Raw genomic sequence first — 22,721 nt, 5'->3', positions numbered from 1 at the left:
TCGCGGTCTTAGAAAAGGCAACTGGGTAGATGGATTTTTCTTAAACAGGTCATGGGTTAAAGCGGCACATCACTCTTTTTAGAACTATGAAAAACCTTTCAAATAAGAAAGATGGTCAGTTTTGAATTCGGTATAGCTATAGCGATAAAGAAAGATGTTTCTTCGTCTTGTTTCTATCTTATTCCGTTCACACATGTGACGCTTTTGACGTTGTTTATCGTAGCTGTATGCAGGAAATGTGTTACATATCGATCTTGTAATAGCGCACTTCGGGGTGGTGTCTTTGTGGCTCAGCGGTAGATCATCGGAGAGCGGGATCCGAATGATTGATGTTTAATTCCTCATGCGGATTTTAATTTTTTTTCTTTATCCCATCCTCGAAACAAGAATAATAAACATCATCCAGCTACCTTTCAAATTTATTGAACTTTATTTTTATTTTTTTAATGCAGTCATAACTATTAGGATTACTGCAGCTTGATGCGCCGTACGGCTGGTCTCTTGGTCAATATAAAGTAACTCAGTGCCTATCTTGATTTCTCCGGTCTGCATAATAGAATGACAGCGCTTTGAATTAATTCTGCGTACTTTCAACTTTTTTCTTCCTTCATGAGAGAGTAACAATGCATTAATTTCTTCATGATTTTCTTTCTTCACTGGTAAATTACAGTGCGTCATCCACTTTGCGTTCTTTTTGTTACACGTTCTTCGTAAGAAAATAACCAACAATTTTCATGCAATATCAAAATGGGTCCTCAAATATATCTTTTTATTAAGAACTGAGTTCTAGTGCTCTTAATAATATCAGTACTTCAAATTAGCTATTTTCGAGTATCAGATTTAATTTCCTGATCGCATAATACTTCCTAAAATTCACTTGCACTGATTTTTTTTCTCTTGTTGCATGCTTATCCGTCACTTGCAATGCCTTTTATTTAGTTTGATTCTTGATTAGCTGACTGAGCATGCAACAGAACTCCGTGCCAAATATGTGACGTAGCTGCCGATTATTGGCTGAAAATGTTAATCCATATTCATCAGAAGTTGTAGAATTTTCAGTAAACCACGTTGCCCATCGTAGAGCTAAGACGTATCGTCTGTTGTGCTAAAAATAACGTTGTACTCTGGAAGGAAGAAGAAATTGGACCTGCAAAAACAGCAACAAAAAAACTCTTAACAGCAGGTGAGCATTGATTTTAGATAATATCGCCTTAATCTCCCTTAGAGGTCTTAACCGAGCCGTATTGTGTAAGGCCAACGACGTAGCACGAATCGGCTCCGCAGTCTAGGCGCCTCAACTCGAAATTAGACTAAATTTGGGTGTTGGCTTCGAGAAAAACCGAACCTATGATTATAAAATATTTTAGTGAAACGCTCCGATAAAAAAGATTCGCTCGCTAAATGCATTGGGGACTTAATTTTGTATTCGAATGCAGCCACGAGAAGGTGCGATGATTCTTATACTCAGTGGCCTTTGCTTCACTGTAAACAAAATTTTAAAACGTTTGGATGATTTTCCTCGTCCTACAACTGTGTCAAATAGCAAAATAATTTTCCAGAATTATAATTTCTATATTTTGTCCTCATGGAAATTGAGCACTCCCCAATGACATTTATATTTTCTACTTTCAGGAAGAGAAATGTAGACAGAAGGATGAAAGAAGAAAGATTGGTCAAGAGAAGACAACAGAGTCACAGAATTATTAGTGGACACTGCAGAGATAAGAACTTTAAAATCATTTAGTAATACTAGCAAAAATGGTGGCGCTTTGTATTTCTAATTATTGCACAAAGTCTTTGTTCTTTTCCCAATTGTCTTGAGCTGGATAAAAGTGATTACATGTTGAGTGAAGAGTTATTAATTACCCACCATTTTTGGAATAGTTTGCTGTGATAGTGATTGTTACGCAGACTCTGAGCGATCATTTGATTTATTTGAACCACCAGCTATAATTTGGTGTAATTTATCTCAGATATAACCTCGTAACATCGAATTCAAGACCGAGACAAATGAAAACTGGTATAATTCTGGCTACGAAATGCTGATACTTAAATTTTTCATATCAAAACTGTGATCGCTCAATTTTCTAGGTTCGTTTAACAGTTGGTATCACTCTTGTTTATTAGTTGATGTCACACAAAGGTGATATTAAGATGGCAATCTAACAAAACACTCTGGCCGCACAAAGACCAAACGGAATTCAAAATTTAAATATTTTAACGATTTTGACTGATTTTGCGTATTTTCTTTAAGTCAAAAATCATATTGTTGAACACCATCCACTTTCGCCATCCGCAAAGACCAACTCAGTTGGACTAACTAACTTGGACAAGACTCCTCGTAACAGACAACATAAACGATAAACGATCGGCACTCTACAGACGACTTTCAAAAAAAAAAACAACGCAGTCATCAACAGACCAAACTAACCTTACCAGCTCATCAAAACAGACTAATTAACGGACAAACGCTTTTTGAGTCTGACAGCCACTTTGCTGCAAAACTGACCAATCAGTTTTCAAAACCGAAGTTATAACATTCGATTTCTAAACGATCGTTCACTTGCGCCTCTGACGACATCTGCTCATGCTAAATGCTAGTTTCCACAACAAGCCTTTTCAGGACCAGTCATACCTGGTCGATCACACTTAACGATTAAATGATACCAAGAAAAAAGTTGGCCAAAAAATTTATAAAATGAAAATTCATTCTTGGTTTGAACTGTATTTAACTGGAAATTCGGGAACTTTATTTAAAAAAAAGAAAGTACTTATTTCCATACACGAAGCAATAATTTAGTACAGTGCCATCTTGGTTATGTCGTTACTTTGTGGCATCAACTGAACTCGAATTTTGATAAAAAGTAACATGTTTTAAAATTTAACTCAAATGCCTGGTCACGCGCTCTTTCGAGAAACTGATTAAGTTGAAATTTAAGTTTATATAAACCAGTTAAATTTGACTCCTTTGACAACGAAGAAATATAGGTTTTCATATTTCGAGAAGACTTAATTTAATGGAAATTAAGGTGGTGAAATGTTTCGCGAATGGTTCAGAAAAACTTTATAGACTGCACGAAAATCAACTTGAATATAGGAGCCAATCTTTCGACCAGTAAACAGTAAATAAGTCAATTGGCGGAGATTCGTTGTTATGAAAAGTCATAATTGTCTCGCATGAACAAGAAAATTACATTCTTACATGCTCATCACGATTTTCAATTTTGGTACAACACGTTCATTTTTCCAGACAAAGGCTGGAGTCAAATTCAAATCAAACAAAATTAGGGAATTTGATAGTTTTCTGCATCAAAACAGTAATCACGTTTTCTAGTTGAGTTTTTTCACATACTTATGACGAGTTTTGTGGAAATTTAAGGAATCATAAACATATTTACTTGTTTCAGAATTGAAATTTAGACGGAAAGAACGTCGACTTCATGAAATCGAAGCGCAAACAAAAATGCAAATTATGGAAAATATATGAGTCTAGTATGTCCTCGCTTTGAAAAGCTAGTACTTTTGATTTCTTTACCGCGATGGTTGTCATTTTACTGGTTTATATGAGATTGATCCTTTAATACGAACTTTCTAGCAAGTTGCATTCGAGAAGAGAATTACTTGTTACCCTTTGGACCTGGCATTTGGTGTTAAAATGTATTATAATAAGTTTATTTACTCATTATTGTAAGTGGAAGGAAGATCTTTTGTGCAGTCACTTGGTGTAACACAGGAATACAGAAAAGAAAAATGATCGACAAAAACATGAAGTTTTGATCATCAAATTCATTTCATAATGAGAATAAAACAGAAATTGAAGGCGTTTAACGACCAAAATCTCTAATAATAATTCGTCACAGGAATTCATCATAATTTGGAGCCTAACTTTCAAATGTCATAGCCCCTTTTGGCTAAAATAGAACTCAAAATAATCTGCTTCAATAATTGATATCATTTCATTTCTCAAATAACTTCTCGAATTTAGTTCAACAACCACGGAGCCTAAATGTTAAATGTCTTAGCCTGCGAGGCTTAAAACAAATTCAAAGAGGTTGGTCCAACTTCATAACTCGTTTTTATTTTCGAATTTGATATAAGAAACTTGGAGCCTGATTTGCGGCCGAGATCAACCAGTATTTTTTTAAAAATATTCCGCGAGTTAATTGTGAAATGTCCTAGCTCTTGTGGCTACAACCAAATTCAAAGAGTTTACTCCAATAGTTCATTTTTTTCTTTCAAATTTAGTCAAAATAGAAATTTTATGATGAAGGAATTGGCTCAAAGTCGGTTTTTTTTCCGATGCTTTTCCCACCTGTGTTACATTCGAAACTGACAGCTTCAAAGATCTTTTACTCCGAAGAAAAAAACATCAGGGCAAGCAAAAATATGAATAGAATTACAACCAAATTTTTAACTGAAATCGTCCACAATTTTGGAAGAAAATCAAATATTTCTGATCGGACGCTCCATATCTTGCCATGATGCTTTTTCGTAAGGAACTTCCACTTATTGTCTCGTGCAAAGAATTGAAGTCTAAAACAAAACAGGTTTGGAGGAAATTGTTAGGTCAGAGTTTCTTTTGAACGAAAAAAAATATCCAGACTGAAATAGAATTGACGGTAGCTCTCCAATTCTTTTTGCACGAGACACAGTTTAGTAATTTTTGGCGGTAATTTTTAAAGGAAGCCATGTTAAAATTTTTGCTGAAAAAAGTTGCCAGGGGAAACTCTGTGCAAATTGATCCAAATTTTCCCGCCAAAAGTCTTAGTATATAGACGGAAAAAATTTCTTAACCCTTTTTTACTCAATTAATTAACTTGTGATAAAGAGAATTTAAAACAAATAAAATATTTTATTGAATACGAAACGTTTGTGGTTTATTGAAAAAAACAAGACACCAAACTGAGCACTTTACTTTATTGACTTTAATAATAAAACAAATAAAATATATTCATTTCAGTGGCAATGTAGATAATACATAGCTTGATTTAAAAAAAAAAAAAAAAAAAAATTGGCGCATGCGTATTTTAAGCGCCCGTATTTTTTTAAGTCTTTTGGCGGGAAAATTCGCCACATTTGAAAAGATGTTACTTAAGGCCTATTTACACGGCACGACTTTGTCGCATGCGACAAGCTTACGACAGGCCTACGACATGACTTAAGAGTCGTAAGTGAGTTGTAGGTTTGATTTACACGAAACAATTCGTGTCGTAAGCCTGTCGTAAGCTTGTCGCATGCGACAAAGTCGTACCGTGTAAATAGGCCCTTACAGAATAAATAATGGTAAATTGACGCATGCGTACTTAAAGCGCCCGTATTTTTTTTTATCTTAAACAGCCCTTAAAGTTGTTAAACCGAAAAAAGTAAGGTTGCAACTCTCCAGTCTTCGACTTTGGGACTTTTGAATCTTAGCTCCGACTCAAAGTATTTTTGAAAGAATGCGCTGCCTCTGTTTTTGAAATCGTGTATTTCACTCGGATCATAGCCTTTCTTGTGTGATTCTTGCTTGAAGCATTAAAGATATTCGCCTGTCAGTCTGTGAAGAAAAAAAAATACACCATAAATTAACAAATGCTCTGGAATAAATCATGTTTTATCAAGCGATTGTAGTGCAGTCTTGTTTCAGAAACAAGGGTTTTGAAATGTTGGACAAGAAAAGGCATTTAGGTATTTTATGTGCCTACACCGCACAGTTTATGAACGTGTACTAAGAGTAACCTGGATTTAACAATAAATTCAAACCGATTGCTGTTGAACATTCTAGTAAAGTTGAGGAATTTTGTTGTAGTCATTCGAAATGGCTTCAAGTTGGACTTAAAGAACTTAGCTTTTCCCCTGCTTGTTTTCAGGAATTAAACCAGTTCATTTATCAGTCAACCAAAGACAAGCTGTGTCACTCATGCTTCTGATCACGAAGGAATTCACCAACAACTAAATATTGCATAAATTTAGTTTCTACATTTGCAAAGTCCTTATCAAGACGAAATACAGTTCTTTTGTTCAAATTTTCGACGAGAAATCCAAAAAAGTAATATTTTTGCAAGCTCTCGTTCGCGCCGAATCCTACTCGAACCAAACATAGAAATAGAAAGATGAGGGACGTGAAAATATCTGCAAGTCAGTGACTAGTTACGACGAAAAAGCCACAAAAAAATAAAAGTATCTGAGTATCATTTATTGAGTTTATTTTTATTGAACATTTCTGCAAGCTTTCGTTCGCATCGAATCCTACTTGAATCAAGCATAAAAATTTAATATGACTGAGCGGTGTTTTTAACCAGGGAACGCAATTAAATTGCTTATTTGACAAATTTTATTTTTGAAATTATTCTTCGATAAGTAGCTTTACTAAAATGTATAAAATCAATCTACGTGTTTATTCAATAAATCATTTACCAGTTAACATCTTTGAATTCATAAAATTCCTTCCATTGTCAAGCAACGCCATTTGATTTCGTGTTACCAGAATTTGGATTAAGGTGGCACTAAACACTCTACAGCTTCAGTGCTTTGGTGAAAATGTACAAATAACGACGCAAATCGGATTAAAAAAATTTGTCTGCATTGTTTTAATTATTCTATCGAAATATTTTCTCGAGATGCTTTTTCTTTGGATATAATATCTTTAAGCCAACAAAGTGCACCGATATCTAACACAGGAATAGAGTGAAAAGCACGCAATGAAGTTAACTAACATGTAAAACTAGTTCCTAAACCAATTTGTTCACTGGAGGAGAATCTTTAATTCTATTAGCAAATGGTACTTTTCTTTTTCGCTTTCTTCACCAAAAGAGCTGACTACGTTACCAGTGTCCCCTTTTAAAAAATTAAAAACCAACTGATATTTAAGAATGAAACGGCGAGAAAAGTACATTTTGGAGCATGCTATTTCAATTTGCTTTCAACTTCAAGAGCTTACACATTTGATATAATTAGGCTCTATAAGATGTTTCTAGGATGAAGTCAAAAAAGTTCTTTTTACCATTTCATGATAAACTATACAAGCACTTTGAGATACAAAGATCAAATTTTGGAGCACACTATTCCAATCTGGTTTATATCTCAAGAGCTCAGACACTATTAACGATAAGGCTCCAAGAATCACGTTGAAAAATTATATATGAATTGATGATAACCTCTAGATGAAATAAGAGAAAGTAATATCAGTTATTTAGCAAACTCTTTCTACTGGTTTCAGCTTCTAGAGCGCAGAAATTAAAAGTAAGGTCAAGATTTTTATTGAATCACGTTGGAAAAACGAAGCCTACTGTATTATGCAGTTGATGAGAAACACTAAAGGCAGTTTGAGACACAAAAACGGCTAAACTTTGTTTAAATACCGGCCCTTAGTCTCTAAAATTTTTTTATTGAGATCACGTCAAAAAAGATCTATACCAGTTAATGATAACTCAAGGAGCAATCTTTGAAGAACAAAAATCAAATTTTAATTAAAGCATATTTTAATAAATTGGCTTAAGAATTTCGAGTTAGACAGTGTAAGTACTTAGGATCAAAAACTTTAATTGAATCACGTCAAAGAAAAAGTTCCATACAACTAGTAGACAAGAGCAGGAAGAACTGCTATCTACTTTTGGAATATACACCTTTAACTTGTTTCAAATTCAACCTCCTAACACTCAGGCTCCAAGGGTTTGGCCGTTAAAATTGAAAAAAAAGGTTCATTTTTGTTAGAAACCAAAAGATTATTAAACTCATTAGAGATCTCAAAAATAATTCTGGAAAAAAAAAATCAATAAATTTGGTCAGAAGTTAGAAGTCTCGAGACTTTCAGCTTTTAGATCGACGTCGGCTTTCACCTGAAAAGAGCATCAGCATGCGCGCCGCCATCTTGAATTACACAACAAAGATGGGCCGGGTCCTTCATTTCAAGCACAAAATGTGGCTAAAAGATTGGTTTTCTAGCGTCCCAAACGAATCGGTTATAAAGAAAAGACTTCAATTCACATATATTTATAGGACATACGTGAGAACTTTCGAACAGGAAGAAAAAATAGTGTCTAGGGATTTGAAGTACCTGAAACTGCCTTGCCCGAAGTTCAAACGTGGGCGAAAAATGGCAAACGTGACCTCTGGAGTCTGGTCACGCGACTCCTACATGTTTGTGGCCACACGTATTCAGAAACAAACGTGGATCTAAAACTCCTTAATAGTGTAAGAAATGATCAGACTTAAGACTTATCAGAGATACAAAAAAATGCATAACTTAGTTTAAGAAATATGAAATCCTAAGCATATTGAATTGTGTTTTGCCTCAAGTTAGAGCCGAGACATTGATGCTTCAGGTTAACCGTAATTTGTCATAATTTGAACTCCTTGTCTAACATCTTATGATTATCATCGTGGAATATTATGCAACAGTAACAAGATGTCTTGTAAGAAACTTTCCCGGTTTGTCATCTGTTGCATGTGGTCCGGCGGTGAATGAATAAGCTCGGCCGAATCTCTTCGACTTTTTTTTATCAGTTTACTCTTGAGTAAGGATTGTCTTGCTTAAGTAAAGCATCCCGTTTATAAAAAGAAATTAAATCTGCTAATCGTGGCCTAATTTGAAGGTTGCAAAAGTGGTTATTCTTGTGTGAAGCCAGGTTAGATTCAAACAATCACTTTGATGCGAGCAGAACGTTAAATGCAATATTCGTAAATTTCAAGGTCTTGAATGAGCCTCAAGGCAGACATGAAACGCGCTAGGCCAGTGACTTGTACCTTGAATTATAAAATGCCTGCATTTTGCGAATAGTTAATCTCTGAAAAAAGCTTAAGAGAAAGTTATATGATCGATGTTCTTCTTACAATAATTTTTTTAATCTTAGAACTTGAAGATAATTTCATAGGCATAATCGGTGCTATGGTAACTTGGTAGGGTGGGTAACTTGTTTTAACATGCACAATAATGACAAGGTGGTTTTTTGACAATGGTGAAACAGATGAAAAGTATTTATGATGGAATAAATATATCAAAAGAACGCTACTGAAAAACAAATGAAAGCCACTTCAATCACAGAGAGAGGGATCAAAGAAATCAGCCGAGCGAAGAAATTGATTCATTCCTTAGTTGAATTTTTGAGTTCTCATTATTGGCTGAGTTGATGTCGAATTGGAAACATTCATTAAATCCAGTTTACATCGTTCAACGCAGTGTCGGGGACTGAGGCACACATTACGCCATTATGTAATCGTTGGCTGCGGAAATATGTCAATTAACCGGTAAGTGCACACCCAGTTAGTTGTCAATCCGAAGCAGTGTGATTTAAGTTAGCCTTTGACCGTGATCGTGCGAAGAACTTGTGAAAACTGTGACTGTTCATTAAAGTAACACAATCGATTCTGTGAACTTCTTGGATACTAACTCTAGCGGCCGGAGAATTCCAGAAAAGCAGACGAATAAGCCTCCTGAATTAATTTGTTATAACAATAAAAGCTAGGAAATGGATGATTGATATCATTCTCATAATCATTCTCTAATCTTAGAACTTGACGTTAATTTGATAGGTTTAACCATTGCTATGGTAACTTGGTTGGTCGGATGACTAGCCTTAACATGCATAATAATGACAACTGGTGGATGAGATAATTCACGGTGGAATTAATCCATCAAACGAACACTGCTGGAAACAACCGACAGCCACGACAATCAGAAATCAGCTAAGTGAGGAAATTGATTCATTTCTAGTTGGAATTTCTCAGTCTTCATTATTGACAGAATTCGAATTAGTATCGAATTGGAAACATTTGGTAAATCCAGGTTACATTTTTAAAAGCAGACAAAAAGGCCTAGATAACTAATTTGTTATAAAAAAAAAATAAACCATCTAACCTTGTTTGACGTTGTCAGAGTATTTCCAAGAAATCAGCTGAGTGAGGAAATTGATTCATTTCTTAGTTGGAATTTCTCAGTCTTCATTATTGGCAGAATTCGAATAAGTATCGAATTGGAAACATTTGGTAAATCCAGGTTACGTTTTTAAAAGCAGAAAAAGGCCTAGATGACTAATTTGTTATAAACAAAAGTAAACCATCTAACCTTGTTTGACGTTGTCAGAGTATTTCTCTCCTTCCTTGACTTTCTTGATTTGGAGGTGTTCTCACTTTCTTCTTGAAACTGTCCTATGGAGAGAGAAAAAACAAGACAAATATATTATGAACACGTACATACCTGAGTGCTTTTCCTACTAAGTAATAAATTTCAACGTCTGGATCGAAAAACTCATTTACAGTCACCACATTTTTAGCTGACAGATGTAATTTTCATTAGTCATATCGAACGAAGGCATTATAAAATTTCAATGTTTTAACTTACTAAGTATTACAAAAAAAAATATGTTGATTTGGAATAACCCATAATCGGCGAAATTGTTGACACATTGATCTTTTTAACCCTCTATTCTTTCTCTTTTTGATCTCTTTTGCTCTCGTTAAGTTAAACTATTCGCCTCCCCCCTCTCCCAAGAAAAAGATGTATCATGACTCCATGAACTTTTAGCTACGTACAGGCAACATTGAAAGGGGGAGGGGAGGGGAGGGGAGGGGGCTCTTGTCAATGATTTAGAGTGTGGTAGAAGCAGGAATGTTATTTTATACATAAATAGAGCTCTTCAAACATGATATGTCAACTTCTATTGACGTCAATTGTGGCTAACTTTCTATCGGAGCTGTGGGAGGGTAAGGGAAAGGACACGCTGCATTTAAAACAGATTTAAGGTCAACGCACTGTAATCATAAAAGCTATCTGAAAAATATGTACAGGAATAAAGAGAGAAATGAGTAAATAAGCGATAAGTACACTAACAAAATACGAATTTCTCGCGTTGCTACTCAAGCTATGTTCAAGAAGAACTGTCATGGCGTCTGTGCTATGTACATTACGACTTCTCACATTTGACTTTACACATTGATTTTACAAGGACCACAGCAAGAAAGATGAACACTATACATCCATCCAAATGCATCTGTACGTGTTACTTACCTGAACAAAAGTCGAGACGAACTGAAAAGTAAGAATCCTCGACAAAGCATCAAAACCATTTGGACCAGCTTAAGAAGCATTCGCCGACTTGGTCAGAACAGGCAATATCCAATTTAATAAGGTTGAAATGACGTAAAGCTACGTAGAAGCTCTAAAAGACGCTCAAATTTCGTGTAGTTCGTAAGCTCTTTCCACGTGCAAGACTGTACTGAGTGCAAACGTGAATATTAATTTCAGAAATGATTTGTAATTCAAATGAGACTTTCACAAAAGGCGGGTTTAAAATAATCGATAACATTTGTTTGCTTTGTTTCATTCAACTATAAAACGAAGTAGGATGCCTCGCTTTAGAACGATTTTCCACTCAAAAAATTTCAATAGAAAGCTGCAAACAGTATTGAAAAATTTTAGAAATATCAGCTCGAACTTAAATGAATTTCACCCTAAAGTATTTTGCTTGAGCAGCATTTCTAATTACAGAAGCAATTTACCTGGGTTAACCATAACCCCCCCCCCTCCTCCTCCCCCCCGGAATATTGCTCTGTTTTTCTTCTTTTCCATGGGTATTTCGAGTAAACAAGGAGTTGCTGTTTTTTAATCTGCACAAGTGCCGACCAAACGCATTTAAGACGAAGGAGCTGTTTTATTCGGCCACTTTCGACTGGATAAATGCACATACACGATTCTAATAGCGCAGCTTTTAAGTGGGCGAGTAGCGAAGCCCCACACTTGTAAAAAGGGTAATAACCCATCAAAATTTGTAACGTATAACGGTACGACCGTAAGTACAAGGTGTTACTTTTAGTACACGCGGCCAACTGCGTTGTGGACAAGTCAACACCTCAGCATTCTTTTTGTTCGGCGAACGTTATTGCGCATTACGAGCGTGACACTTGCTCATAGAAACCCATCAAGCCAAGAAAATTTGGTCAATCACGCGGCCGTACATTCACACAAGTTGCTAAATTAAGCACGCGCAAACAACTGTATTGCGGGCACAAATCTCGGCATAACTTAAGAAGAGGAGAAAGTAAGACACATGCGTGCGTCTGTTACTAGAAGATTTTGAAGACAGAACAAAGCTAGTAGAGAAGGCAGAGAGTAACGCAATTGCAACTAATTTCTGTCATCTCAATATTCAGAAGGGATTTACTTGGCCACAAGGGGATATCTAAGACAGTTATTTGTGCAGTAGGAGGACCGCACTTGCCTGTTTACCGCTCACTACTGTTAGAGTCACTCTATGGAGCCACAGGAAAAAGACACCAACAAAAGTAGTGTTGAAAATTTATTTACAAATCACTGATGAGCATTGCACTTTGCCATAAAGGACCAAATTGCTTCATAACGAGGCAGAGCATTAATATAAAATAATCAGTAAAATAATCTAGTGACCAATCCTAACTCTAACAAAAAAATCGGACACTCCAATGACCAGCTTTCCAAGGAAATGAGCTGCATTTAAATATTACAAACTGATAGGAGTTATCCATTCTAGGTAATCCTGGTTAATGATAGAAGTCAAAGCTGGCATTGAAGTACCGAGTTTCTAGATCTAAAACTAATTTTAACCCTTTAACTCCGAAAAGTGATTTTAAAACGTATCTCTCCATTCCAAAATTTCAATAAATTATGTAGCAATCAAATGGTGAGTCTGGGCGGTTGTATCAAGTAGTGTTTTGATCCAACGTCAAATTCTTTCAACTGATATACGACAAAATGTATAGCAGCCACTATTAAGAGGTAAAAATCAGATCATCAGAGTCAGAGGGTTCATATGAAGATACTACTATGAAGATAATAATACAGCGGACCTACAACACAAATCTTTAAGAGAACACCAAGAAATAAAATTCACAGTAAGTACTGTTATAAGCAGTACTGTATCCACTGCTGGTAATAAAAACGCGATTAATGGTAGCTTAAACCAGTGATGAAGACTAGAACATCACAAGAACAAGGAAAAAATGTAAATAAAAAAGCATGAAAAAGAGCGAAATCTCATATCAAAGATTCTTTCAATGGTCGAAGCAAACGAACCTTGAATTGGTATTGATACTCATGACACTACTACGTTATATGACAGGAAAATATTCACACCTCGTAATAAAAGCGGAGCTCGCAGCGCGCAGCGAGGCCCTATACTTATCATATCCGCATTCGCTATCAATACCTTTCGGTTTGTTAATCTTTGCTTAAGTAATAACTAGGCCGCTTCAAATCTTTGAAATTGATGGTTACAAGAGATCTTACACTTTCAGGACAATCCCGAAAAAAGATACCGAAAATACATTACAAATACAACAGAAAAGCTTATTGGCAACTTATGGCTTACGTAAAAATTCTAATAACCTTGGAAAGAATAACGCAAATTGGACAGTTCTTTCCTCAAAGCTCCGTTTCGCCTCCGCGATAATCCGTGAGAGGAAAAACGTCTACATTGGCTAATTTCGCTAAGAATTCTCATTTAAATAATGCCTGTTTCTTACAACGAGAGGGAATACCGTAATCCCAATTCTGACCATCTTTATTTCCTTCTGTTTATCATAGTCTATAACAGAAAACCTGGAAACATAGATACTTTAGTGTTATCGAGATCAAAACTGGGAAAAGATTCACTTTAAAGGAAGTCAACTTTCAAAGTAGAACTTGCTCCCGTGATTATAAAAACTAACAGTGGCTGACAATAATTACTGACCTAAATATACAGAGGTGCAGTGATAGACAATTTCCAACCAGAGGAATACTTTCACGCATTCCTCGACATTCCAATTTAAAAAGCCCAGCTTTCATTGCGTTTTTCCACATATATACCTGTACAATAAGCCATGCTTTCCCACATTTGGCAATTCTTTTAAAAATAACTTTATCGTCAAGCATAATTTCTAACTAAAGCCGCTATACAATTAACACCCGCACGAAGCAATTTCCCTTTAAAAAAAAAGAAACCCCTTAGGTTTGTAATTGGAAACTTAGAATTAATAAATTGCAAATAACACGATGACGACAAATCAGCCAGGCACCTTTTGTAATAACCGAAACAATGTTGACGGTGAATACAGAAATAGCCAATCACAGAGCCCTACTTGGCACATGTGATCAAAGGGAACAAATAAGGATACGTTCTTCGCGAAAACAAGACATCGTGATTGGTCTGTTTTGATCACATGCGCGAAGTAGGGCTCCCTGATTGGTTATCATACCCACCCCTGACACTACTACCTAGAGCAATTGACTTAGCAGCAAAACCAGGCAGTGATAGAGAGGTGTTAAATCTCAATTTGATAAAAAGAATGAAAGAATGAATTGCTTAAACTGAAAAAACGATTAGGCGGCCAATTTATAATTCTCCACGAAACGAGGCATACACAACACAGAAGAAAAGCTACGTACTTCGGACCAGTCTCTGCCTTAAGCTCTTTATCAATTTCTTACTTCTCACTAAATTTCCGCTAGTTATAAAAAATGCGATGATATTTTCGCATCGAAAAACGCTATGTTACAAAAAAACAAACAAGTGCAAATTTCATTTTTAAGTAGGTTGGGTATCACATTGCTTTCTTAAAACAATATAAAATAGCTTATACTGTACCGATAACATGGCTCTCAGCCAGATATGTTTCTTTTTTCACTAAATAATTGATATTTCTTCCCAACTACTGCTCAACTACATCGAGGAACGCTTTCCTAATAAAGGGAGGAGAAAAGTCGCAATTTCGACGCAAATATTGCAATATACTTTACAAAATGTTAGGCTTTCCTCTACCTGGGCCAGTGTATTTAAAAGGATTTCGTTGAGGTGTGAAATCTGTCAAAGCCTTAAAAGCTTCCAAAATTACCATCGTTGTTCTGACAAAGAGCCTCGAATCTTCAAGCACACATCACAACAAGCACTATTTCTTAGCCGACAGCAAAACGCACTCGCCACTACCGCTGTTAAAATCAACGATAAAGCAAAAGCCAGCGGAAGCGGAATTTTACATTCAAAGAGACGAATAAGATATAACAGTCTAACATCTCAACCTCATTCCCAAGGCCTCTCTCTTCTTCCCAGCCACTGGGGAGGAGGACAACGTGTGCCCTAGGAAGGGGGCCTCTCACGTCTTAACTAGCTTGACGATAAAGAAAAATTCTAGGGAGGGGCAGGTGATGGTGTTTTGTAGCAGAAGGCGTAGGACTGTAACCCTACTGATACAGGTTGAAAACGAAGCACAACAACATAATGCATATCAACACGGCTAATTTCACCGGCCATTTCACCCCTTGAAGAGCTACAACTTACTTTGCTGCATCACTGGCGGCAATTTTCTACAGAAATTTGTCAAGACTATTTTCTATCTAAAGTATTCTACTACGGCTTTGTTCACTTACGATCAAGAAATGACTTAAATACTTGGCACTTGCATTGTTACGATGTATTTCGTTTCCAGGCTCGCTCCACCCATCCTTCTCAAAGCAAAGCAGCGGGAATATAACGAAATTTGCCTCATCACCTCAACGTAATTCAGTGTACATGTAAGTCTCACCAAGAGTCTCTTGACCCCATTATTGCGACTGAACCAGGTACAACTCATTCACTGTACACATGAACAATGTTTTCGCCATGAGTTTTTCCTTGGTCCGTACTGTGAAATGTCTCAATTTTCAATGGACTAACAGATTTTTTCCCCCAACGGCCATGAATAAACAGAGGCTCATTTGCACGACATGCAACATGGGTAGAAAATTCTGTCCAATCGTGCTTGGGCAAAATAGAGTTGCACCGAAAGGCAACATGGGAGATGTCACAGGTAGACACTCGGTCTTTCGTTAGAGTCCACAGGGTGATACTGTTGACTTGATGGGGACGCTTGGACATTCGGCAGCCTGCTGCCAGGTTGATTCGGCGGATGTGTCGCACGCCAGTAACTCTCAAGGAACTCGCCCAGGTGATCGCAAGCATCGTCGAGTTGTGCTTCATCCAAGACAAGGTCATAAGAATCCTTCAAGGAAAAAAAAACACAATGCGCAAAAAAATGTTAGCTGATTACCTTTGAGGTGATTCAGAATGATTTAACTAATTTCAAACGCTCCTTATTTATTGGATTAAAACTTTTCCACCCTCTCGACTTTCCTGTTGAAGAGGGTATCCCAAAATTCTTATCCAACATTGTATTTCATTTTCCTGACTTCTAAGGTTACCATAGCAACAATACAGCCTCTTAAATAAACCCTTAGTTGTAGCTTTATGCGCCTGTGACTGAAAACGAGTTCAGTAACCGCTACTTAATTTTAACCCTAAATTACTATAAGCAAACTGACATTCATCGTTCTGCGAAATTTTACACAAAAAATGGTAACATCCATACTAGCGCCCGTATTTCCTAAATTGCACAGACTGAAGTGGTACAGAAAAAGTCGCCGGGAAGTTTTGAACACCAGATAACAAGGGAAAAAACAAAGGTATACTTACATCGCCACACTGTGCTAATTTTTCGGCTGCCACTAATTGAACGTTGAGATTCCGAGACTGAGACTTGCCTCGTGTTTTTATGAGCCTTTGCAAGACCTGTTTAAAAATAAACAGTGTAATTATTGGCAATAACAAACAGTATTCATTCTTAATTTTAAGCACGACAAGTAAAAAAAAACTTCCAAACTGGTAAGGGATTATTTTAAGCTATTCAATTTCAATAAATTCCAAGCGATTTTAGGCGGTACGGTAACAAGAGGTACTACAGGCGGTAAATATCAACCCTTAACCCCCTAACATCAGTAAAGGTATTCTTCAAACTGTTCCCCATACAATCCCTAAGTTGCTGACAAGGAGAATTTGTGTAACAATCAACAATTTCTTTAGCTGCTGATAATTTTCTTTGTTCTCATGACCTTACTGCATGATTCAGGGGTGATATTGTAAGGAGAAATTAGATGCTGGTCACTCTTAGCGTTTGAAAGGTTAACAATTACCGCCTGTAAAAAGAGAGCACCTGACTAACAACGGATTAAGGTTGGAAAAATTTTCGGAAATAGACAGTCGTCGTTATATCGGCAGGCAGAGGTATAACCAGCTGGCAAATGATTCAAAGACATTTTCGCATCATGTGGGAAAAAATAGTTATTTCTAGTCAGGATCACTATTAGTAGTCTTAGTACACTACGACCTATGATTGGTCAATCAAACTCGCGCCACGTTTTCCACCAATCAGATGCCAGACTCAAACCAACCGTGACTTGCTTACTCCATTTTCCCGCGCATTTCACCGTTCACGTGTTTACTTTAAATTCTTATGGGTTCCCTGTGATGTTAAGCTTGGCTCTGATTGGTTGTTGTGATTACGTCACGTTTGGTTTCCACTTAAGCTCTCACGCCCCTATTATAATTCAAAAATTAAATTTATTTTTAACAAGAGACTAAAACTGTTCTTACCTTGAGGGAGTTAATTTTGATGTAAACAAGAAGAGGAGCTAATGATGTCTTGAAGAGCTGAGTTGGATGGTTAATAGTTTCACAATCTAACACGACCAAGTTGAGCCCGCGAGCCAATTCGAATATCTTTTCAATCTCAACCTGTACTTCAGCTGAAAGAATAAACAACAACAACAAATAGTAAATTGAGTAAATCATGGTAATCTGAGCCCTTAGAAGCTTTACTTCGCACAAAGAAAGTCGAGACCACATATCACACTGCACCACACCAACCAAGCCTATTCCCTCCTTCAACAAATTTACAGTAAAAACATCACCCCATGCCCTCCCCCCCTCCACCTCCTATTCCTCTTCGCGGTCACATGTATCGTTATAAAAAAAAATCAACTAGTTAATTAGTTATGTGAGATCCTGACGTTGCAAGCTCCGCAGGTCTATAGGGGAGGAGGCCCTGTCCCCCTGAAACTCCCTCTTGATCCGCTTCCAAAGGGAGGGTTTACAAACCAATGAAATTAGGGACTTTATGAAAACAAGGACGGCGACGGCAACGAGAACGTAGCAAAAAAATATATCTAATGAGCTGAACAATAGCGAAACACGTGTGCTTTAAAACTTTCTCATTTCTTAGACGCCGTTCGAGGAAAATAAATTACATTTTTTCGGAAACGTTTTAACACACGTCGCCGTAGTGACGTCTCTAACTCCCTGTTGTTTAAGCAGTGGCGACTTGGGGAATGATTCAGTTTTCAAACGAAAGGCAGTTAGAAAGCAGAAAACGAGGATAACTTACCAAGTCCTGAAGCTTTACTGTTTGGTCTTTCCATAAGCTTACTCTTGCTTGGGTTCGATAGAGTCGACCTTTTGGCCAAGGTTATATCAGCATTGACACGTGATATTGTTATTCTGAAAAATCAAGACGAAAAGCGTATTAAGAGTTCTGCTTTGGTTTAAGTGCGAAGGATTTATAAGTTAGGATTCAAGAACAATAAGTAGGTATCATAAAAATCATTATCCTCATTATCACACTGACTACAAAATCACATTTCAAGTTACTCGTCAACGAATTAATTGAAGTATGAGTGAGAAATTCTAAAGTGCCTTGCGTTTATTAATTAACGGAGAAAATTGGAAAAACCAGAGGAAAACTCTAGGAGGACGGACAATGAAACAACAAAAGATTATACCGCCAACAAAATCGGTCTAAAATTTAAATCAAATTAACAAGATCAGAGCTATGTACTCGGTTGAAGAACTTTACCTTCCCGAGAATTTGTGCTTCATGTAATCATACAAAGCTTTCTGCATCATGTCTGTGACCTGCAATAAAACAAACACAAACCATAAGAGAGGCAAGACCAATAAAATCACGGGTTACCTTCGGCACTCCATTGAAAATCGCCCTAAACAGTTCACGATTTTTGCTCGAACTGGGGATCACTCTTACCTCGTAACCTTTCAGTGAAGGCCCAAGTAACACAATGGGTCTCATTGAAGGAACAACGTCATAAGGAGAGAATTGTTCTTGCTGCTTTTTGAAGAATGGCTTTTTTGTTTTTCCACTCTGGGTTCCCTGGGAAGATACCGTTGTTCCCGACGCGGATCTTGGTAATGATTTTGGCGTCGGACTGGAAGGACTATGCTCATCGTCATATTCCATACCATTTTCATTATCAACTGTCACCAGAAGTAAAAAAAAATCAGATTGCACTTTGCCGTTCATCTGTTAAGTAAGAGATCACAGATGACGTCAATTTGACGTCATCTGTGATAGGAAAACAAGTGGCACACGCGACGCAACCGAGTATGTCGCTGATCTTCTCATCACATTTGTAAGTATTCTAAGATCTCTTCCTAAACAGACGCAGGGCAACATGGCGTGACGACGTCATCTAGGCTTCTGCCCTCCAATAGATTATTAGTAGGAACCAATCAAAATGTGTCACAAAAAGAAAAGACAGCAAAAACTTACTCTGCCCCGACGTGGATGATTGCCTTGACGGCGAAGTATTTGTTGGAGACTGGGCTTGATTCATCATTCCTTCAAACTGGAAGACGCTACCAGACCTACTACAGAGATGCAAAGAAGCAAACAAAAAAAAAACATCAGTTACAAAACAGACCCCTTTAAGCATAACATCAAGAGAACAAATTCTCTTGATACACTATTCTGTCTCAGGATCGAAAGAGAAAAGGAATCCTAAAACACTTTCCACCCACTAAAACGGGTGTTAACCAACATCGGTATTCACATTCTCCATATTGTTCTCTGTACATTTACTGAGGAGCTGACAAGGAGAATTTGTCTAACAATCAAGAGTTTCTTTGGTTGGTGATCATTTCCTTTATTCTCATGACATCGATGTGTGATTCAGTGGTGATATTGTAAGGAGAAATTAGATGCTTATCACTCTTGGGGGTTAAAGAGTCAATCAAACAAACACTGTCCTTACCTCTGACCCGTTTTACTCCTACTTCCTCCAGAACCACTCAAACCCAATTGCTGGAGAGAATTTAACTTGCTTGGACTGCAAAGGAAGTATGCAGTAAGATCATCAGGATATAGATCAAACTGAATAGGACTTCAAACCCGAAAAACTTTGCATGACCGTAAATCTCAACAGAAGTAAGACTACACAGAAATCCTACAACAGCTTGTGTACGGTAACCGATATTTAGCCATGTAACAAGGTAATTTGGTGTTATCAACTGAGTTGATCACGTAAATTGGCCACCTTTAAGAGTTCCAAAGCTAAGCTTTGAGTTTTCTATGCTTAAGAGCCATCTTGACCTTGGGCGCGGTCACTGACACGTTATTATACCACTTAATACAAGTTAACCATTTGTAAGAAAATATACTGGTGAGGTTGTTTTATTTACCTAGGAATGAAGCCAATATCACAGCCCTCTTTAACCACTCTCCCGATCCACCAGTCATTGTTAAATTTCTGCAAATACAATGACACACCAGCTTACATCTCTTATTTCAATTCACACAGTGTTCATATATCTACGTAGAATTCTTTTATCGAGTCTGTTTCAGCAGGAGAATGTGTAAAGTAACAAAACTTAAGGTTACAGTTAGATAGGACACAGCTCTGCTAAGAAATTGGCGCAGTAGTTTGAGAATTCTTGGAAGCTTCGCGAATCAGGGGTCGAGTACCGAGGCTCGAGTTTCGATTTTAATAACTGGGAATTGAATTATGAGCCGCCTGAGGAATTTTGTAAGGAAACAATTTCATTCTGGAAAATAGAACAATGACACTGTATCGTATATGCTACAAACATTACTTGATCTCCTAGAAACCCCTACCTCCTTAACATGAAGAAAGTCTTTTGCTTCAAATGAGACTGCCGCTCCGTGTACTGGCGAATCATCGTCAGCACTTCCATCATAGGAAATGTTAGTTCGCACAGCAAATGCAACTTGTTTGGACTGAGAAGAAAACAATGTATTTATAAATAATTTTCAAATTCTAAAGTTTGGACCTATGCGATTTAAAAAAAACCAAGTTACGCCAAGTTCAAAGCCAATTCCCCTTGGCAAGTGCAGGCTCAGAAGTATGTGAGCTGTGGTGGAATCTAAACGCAAATGTTTGAAAGTAGTTTTAAAATCAGTTGCCTTTAAGTCCTTGGTTGTCTGGAGCAGTTGTTTTTTTGGCTCATGGTGGGGTTTGTGATTTGCTAGCCATGAGGGTGGTGTTTCATCATGCAACACTGAAAATTGTAACTGCTTCTTACTCGGGCTGCCTCTAGGGCTTCCAAAGCCCTCCTCTGTAGGTCCCGCCGTGAAATCTCCCTCTCCTCCTCTATGCTGCTGGTATCAGATGTTCGATACTCTCTATTATCAACATCCTGAAAAATAGATAAAGGGGGTTAGTTTCTGAAGAAACTGCGCTACTGAGTTGGGGAAAAAAAAAACATATACACATGCTCCTCTCAGCTCCAAGCCCTACAGTGTGACATGAGTATTCTTCTAAATGCTTTCGAAGGCATAGGTTCCATGACTGAGAGAATTGTCCCTGAACTCTCCATTGCCAAAATGGAGATCTTCATGTAACTTCTCCATACAATTTCCATACCTGTCCAGCACACAGGTTATGCGAATATTCAAACTCATCATGTGAAAGTTATCTTGATCTAATGCCAAACTCTCAGAACTGATTTACACAAGAATGTGTTGCAGCTAGAGGGAAGAATCAACAATTGAATCTTGGGAGTTAAAGGGTTGATAAATATTTCAAATGATGAACTTGAAAAGATTGAAATCAATAAACTCTTTAATTTCTCCTTACCATATCTATACAATATCAACCAGATAAGTGTTTAGAAGAAAGAAAAATATCAATTTAGGGTTAATCAGTTGATCTAAAACTAAATTCCCTGAACTAACATAATAAGAATTGTATGGTTGACAGTAAGGAGAATTGCACATTTTATCTGGGAATTAAAGGGTTAACTGAGCATGACAGAGCTCCTTAAAGTGCACCAATCAAAAAACAAAGAAATGAGAGTTTGAACACGAAGACTGGCCAACATTGTATTTATTATAAACAGTCATTTCCCTATCACTGCAAAGTAAGATTGATACCCAATTAAATAGATTTTAAAGAATTCTTGTATAACTCTGAATTTTGTTACCTTTTAAAAGCAATAAAATGTTAGTCAAACACATAATCAAAGATTCCAAGCTCAGGTCAGAATCACTAATGGATTATCGGAGGAGCAAGTTTGAATATTATGCAGTTTTTATACAAATTTCAAAGAAAGAATAACATTTCTTTCAAACCATGACCAACATATAACAATACTAGTTATAATAATTATAGCAGGTTTTCCATGACTAAACCATAATTAATGAGAAAAAAATCTTGACATGTTTTATTCTCAACCATACAATCAAAAAAAATAATGTTGCTGCCATATTTTGAGACGAATCAGACGATGATACACAAATTTTACTTGAATATAATCTGCTTAGCTTTATAAATACAATATTTAAATTTTCATATCAGATACATACGATAATTTCACTGCTTACACATGCATGATGCTTCAAATCAAATTTTTTAAAAAAGGAAAAAATTCAAATATTTCTACACATCTTTCTTGGTTTACACAACATCTGAACCCAGGATTAGTATTCACAGTTTTCAAAGCTTGAAACAACTCCCAAAAAATATCAATATTCATTAGATGTTTGAATGTTACCCGAATAGAATTCAACAGACCACATTCTTTCACTATGAACCTCATGCAATACCAGTGAAAAACATACCCTGTTTTACACATCAGAAAAAAAGCATATATTCACATTTGTATGGATATGAT

At 36.7% G+C, this 22,721-nt stretch overlaps 1 protein-coding gene and 1 long non-coding RNA gene across 7 annotated transcripts in view; both read right to left on the bottom strand.

Moving 5' to 3' along the window:
- Positions 1-4,903: 4,903 nt before the first annotated feature.
- Positions 4,904-11,210, bottom strand: LOC113682188 (uncharacterized). The gene is made up of 3 exons (XR_003447256.2): positions 10,985-11,210; positions 10,043-10,125; positions 4,904-5,536 (listed from the first exon to the last, which is right to left on the bottom strand). It is a non-coding gene; the product is annotated as an uncharacterized LOC113682188 (long non-coding RNA).
- Positions 11,211-12,259: 1,049 nt separating this feature from the next.
- LOC113682176 (voltage-dependent L-type calcium channel subunit beta-2) overlaps positions 12,260-22,721 on the bottom strand; it is a 28,291-nt gene continuing 17,829 nt past the window's right edge. For all 6 annotated transcript variants that reach the window (XM_089193711.1, XM_027199329.2, XM_089193713.1 and 3 more), the window contains 11 exons: positions 21,132-21,245; positions 20,704-20,826; positions 20,271-20,338; positions 19,844-19,918; positions 19,363-19,460; positions 18,838-19,067; positions 18,652-18,710; positions 18,184-18,296; positions 17,394-17,545; positions 16,437-16,532; positions 12,260-15,966 (listed from right to left, as the gene is read on the bottom strand). In XM_089193711.1, coding sequence (XP_089049837.1) covers positions 15,769-15,966; positions 16,437-16,532; positions 17,394-17,545; positions 18,184-18,296; positions 18,652-18,710; positions 18,838-19,067; positions 19,363-19,460; positions 19,844-19,918; positions 20,271-20,338; positions 20,704-20,826; positions 21,132-21,245 — 1,326 coding nt within the window. In that variant the 3' untranslated portion in view covers positions 12,260-15,768. The remainder of the gene's footprint in view (positions 15,967-16,436; positions 16,533-17,393; positions 17,546-18,183; positions 18,297-18,651; positions 18,711-18,837; positions 19,068-19,362; positions 19,461-19,843; positions 19,919-20,270; positions 20,339-20,703; positions 20,827-21,131; positions 21,246-22,721) is intronic.

Source organism: Pocillopora damicornis, chromosome 14 (assembly GCF_964200805.1).
Source record: "Pocillopora damicornis chromosome 14, jaPocDami1.2, whole genome shotgun sequence".
Lineage (NCBI taxonomy): Eukaryota > Metazoa > Cnidaria > Anthozoa > Scleractinia > Pocilloporidae > Pocillopora > Pocillopora damicornis.
The sequence above is the reverse complement of the archived record's forward strand: the minus strand, read 5'-3'. Positions and strand labels throughout refer to the sequence as shown.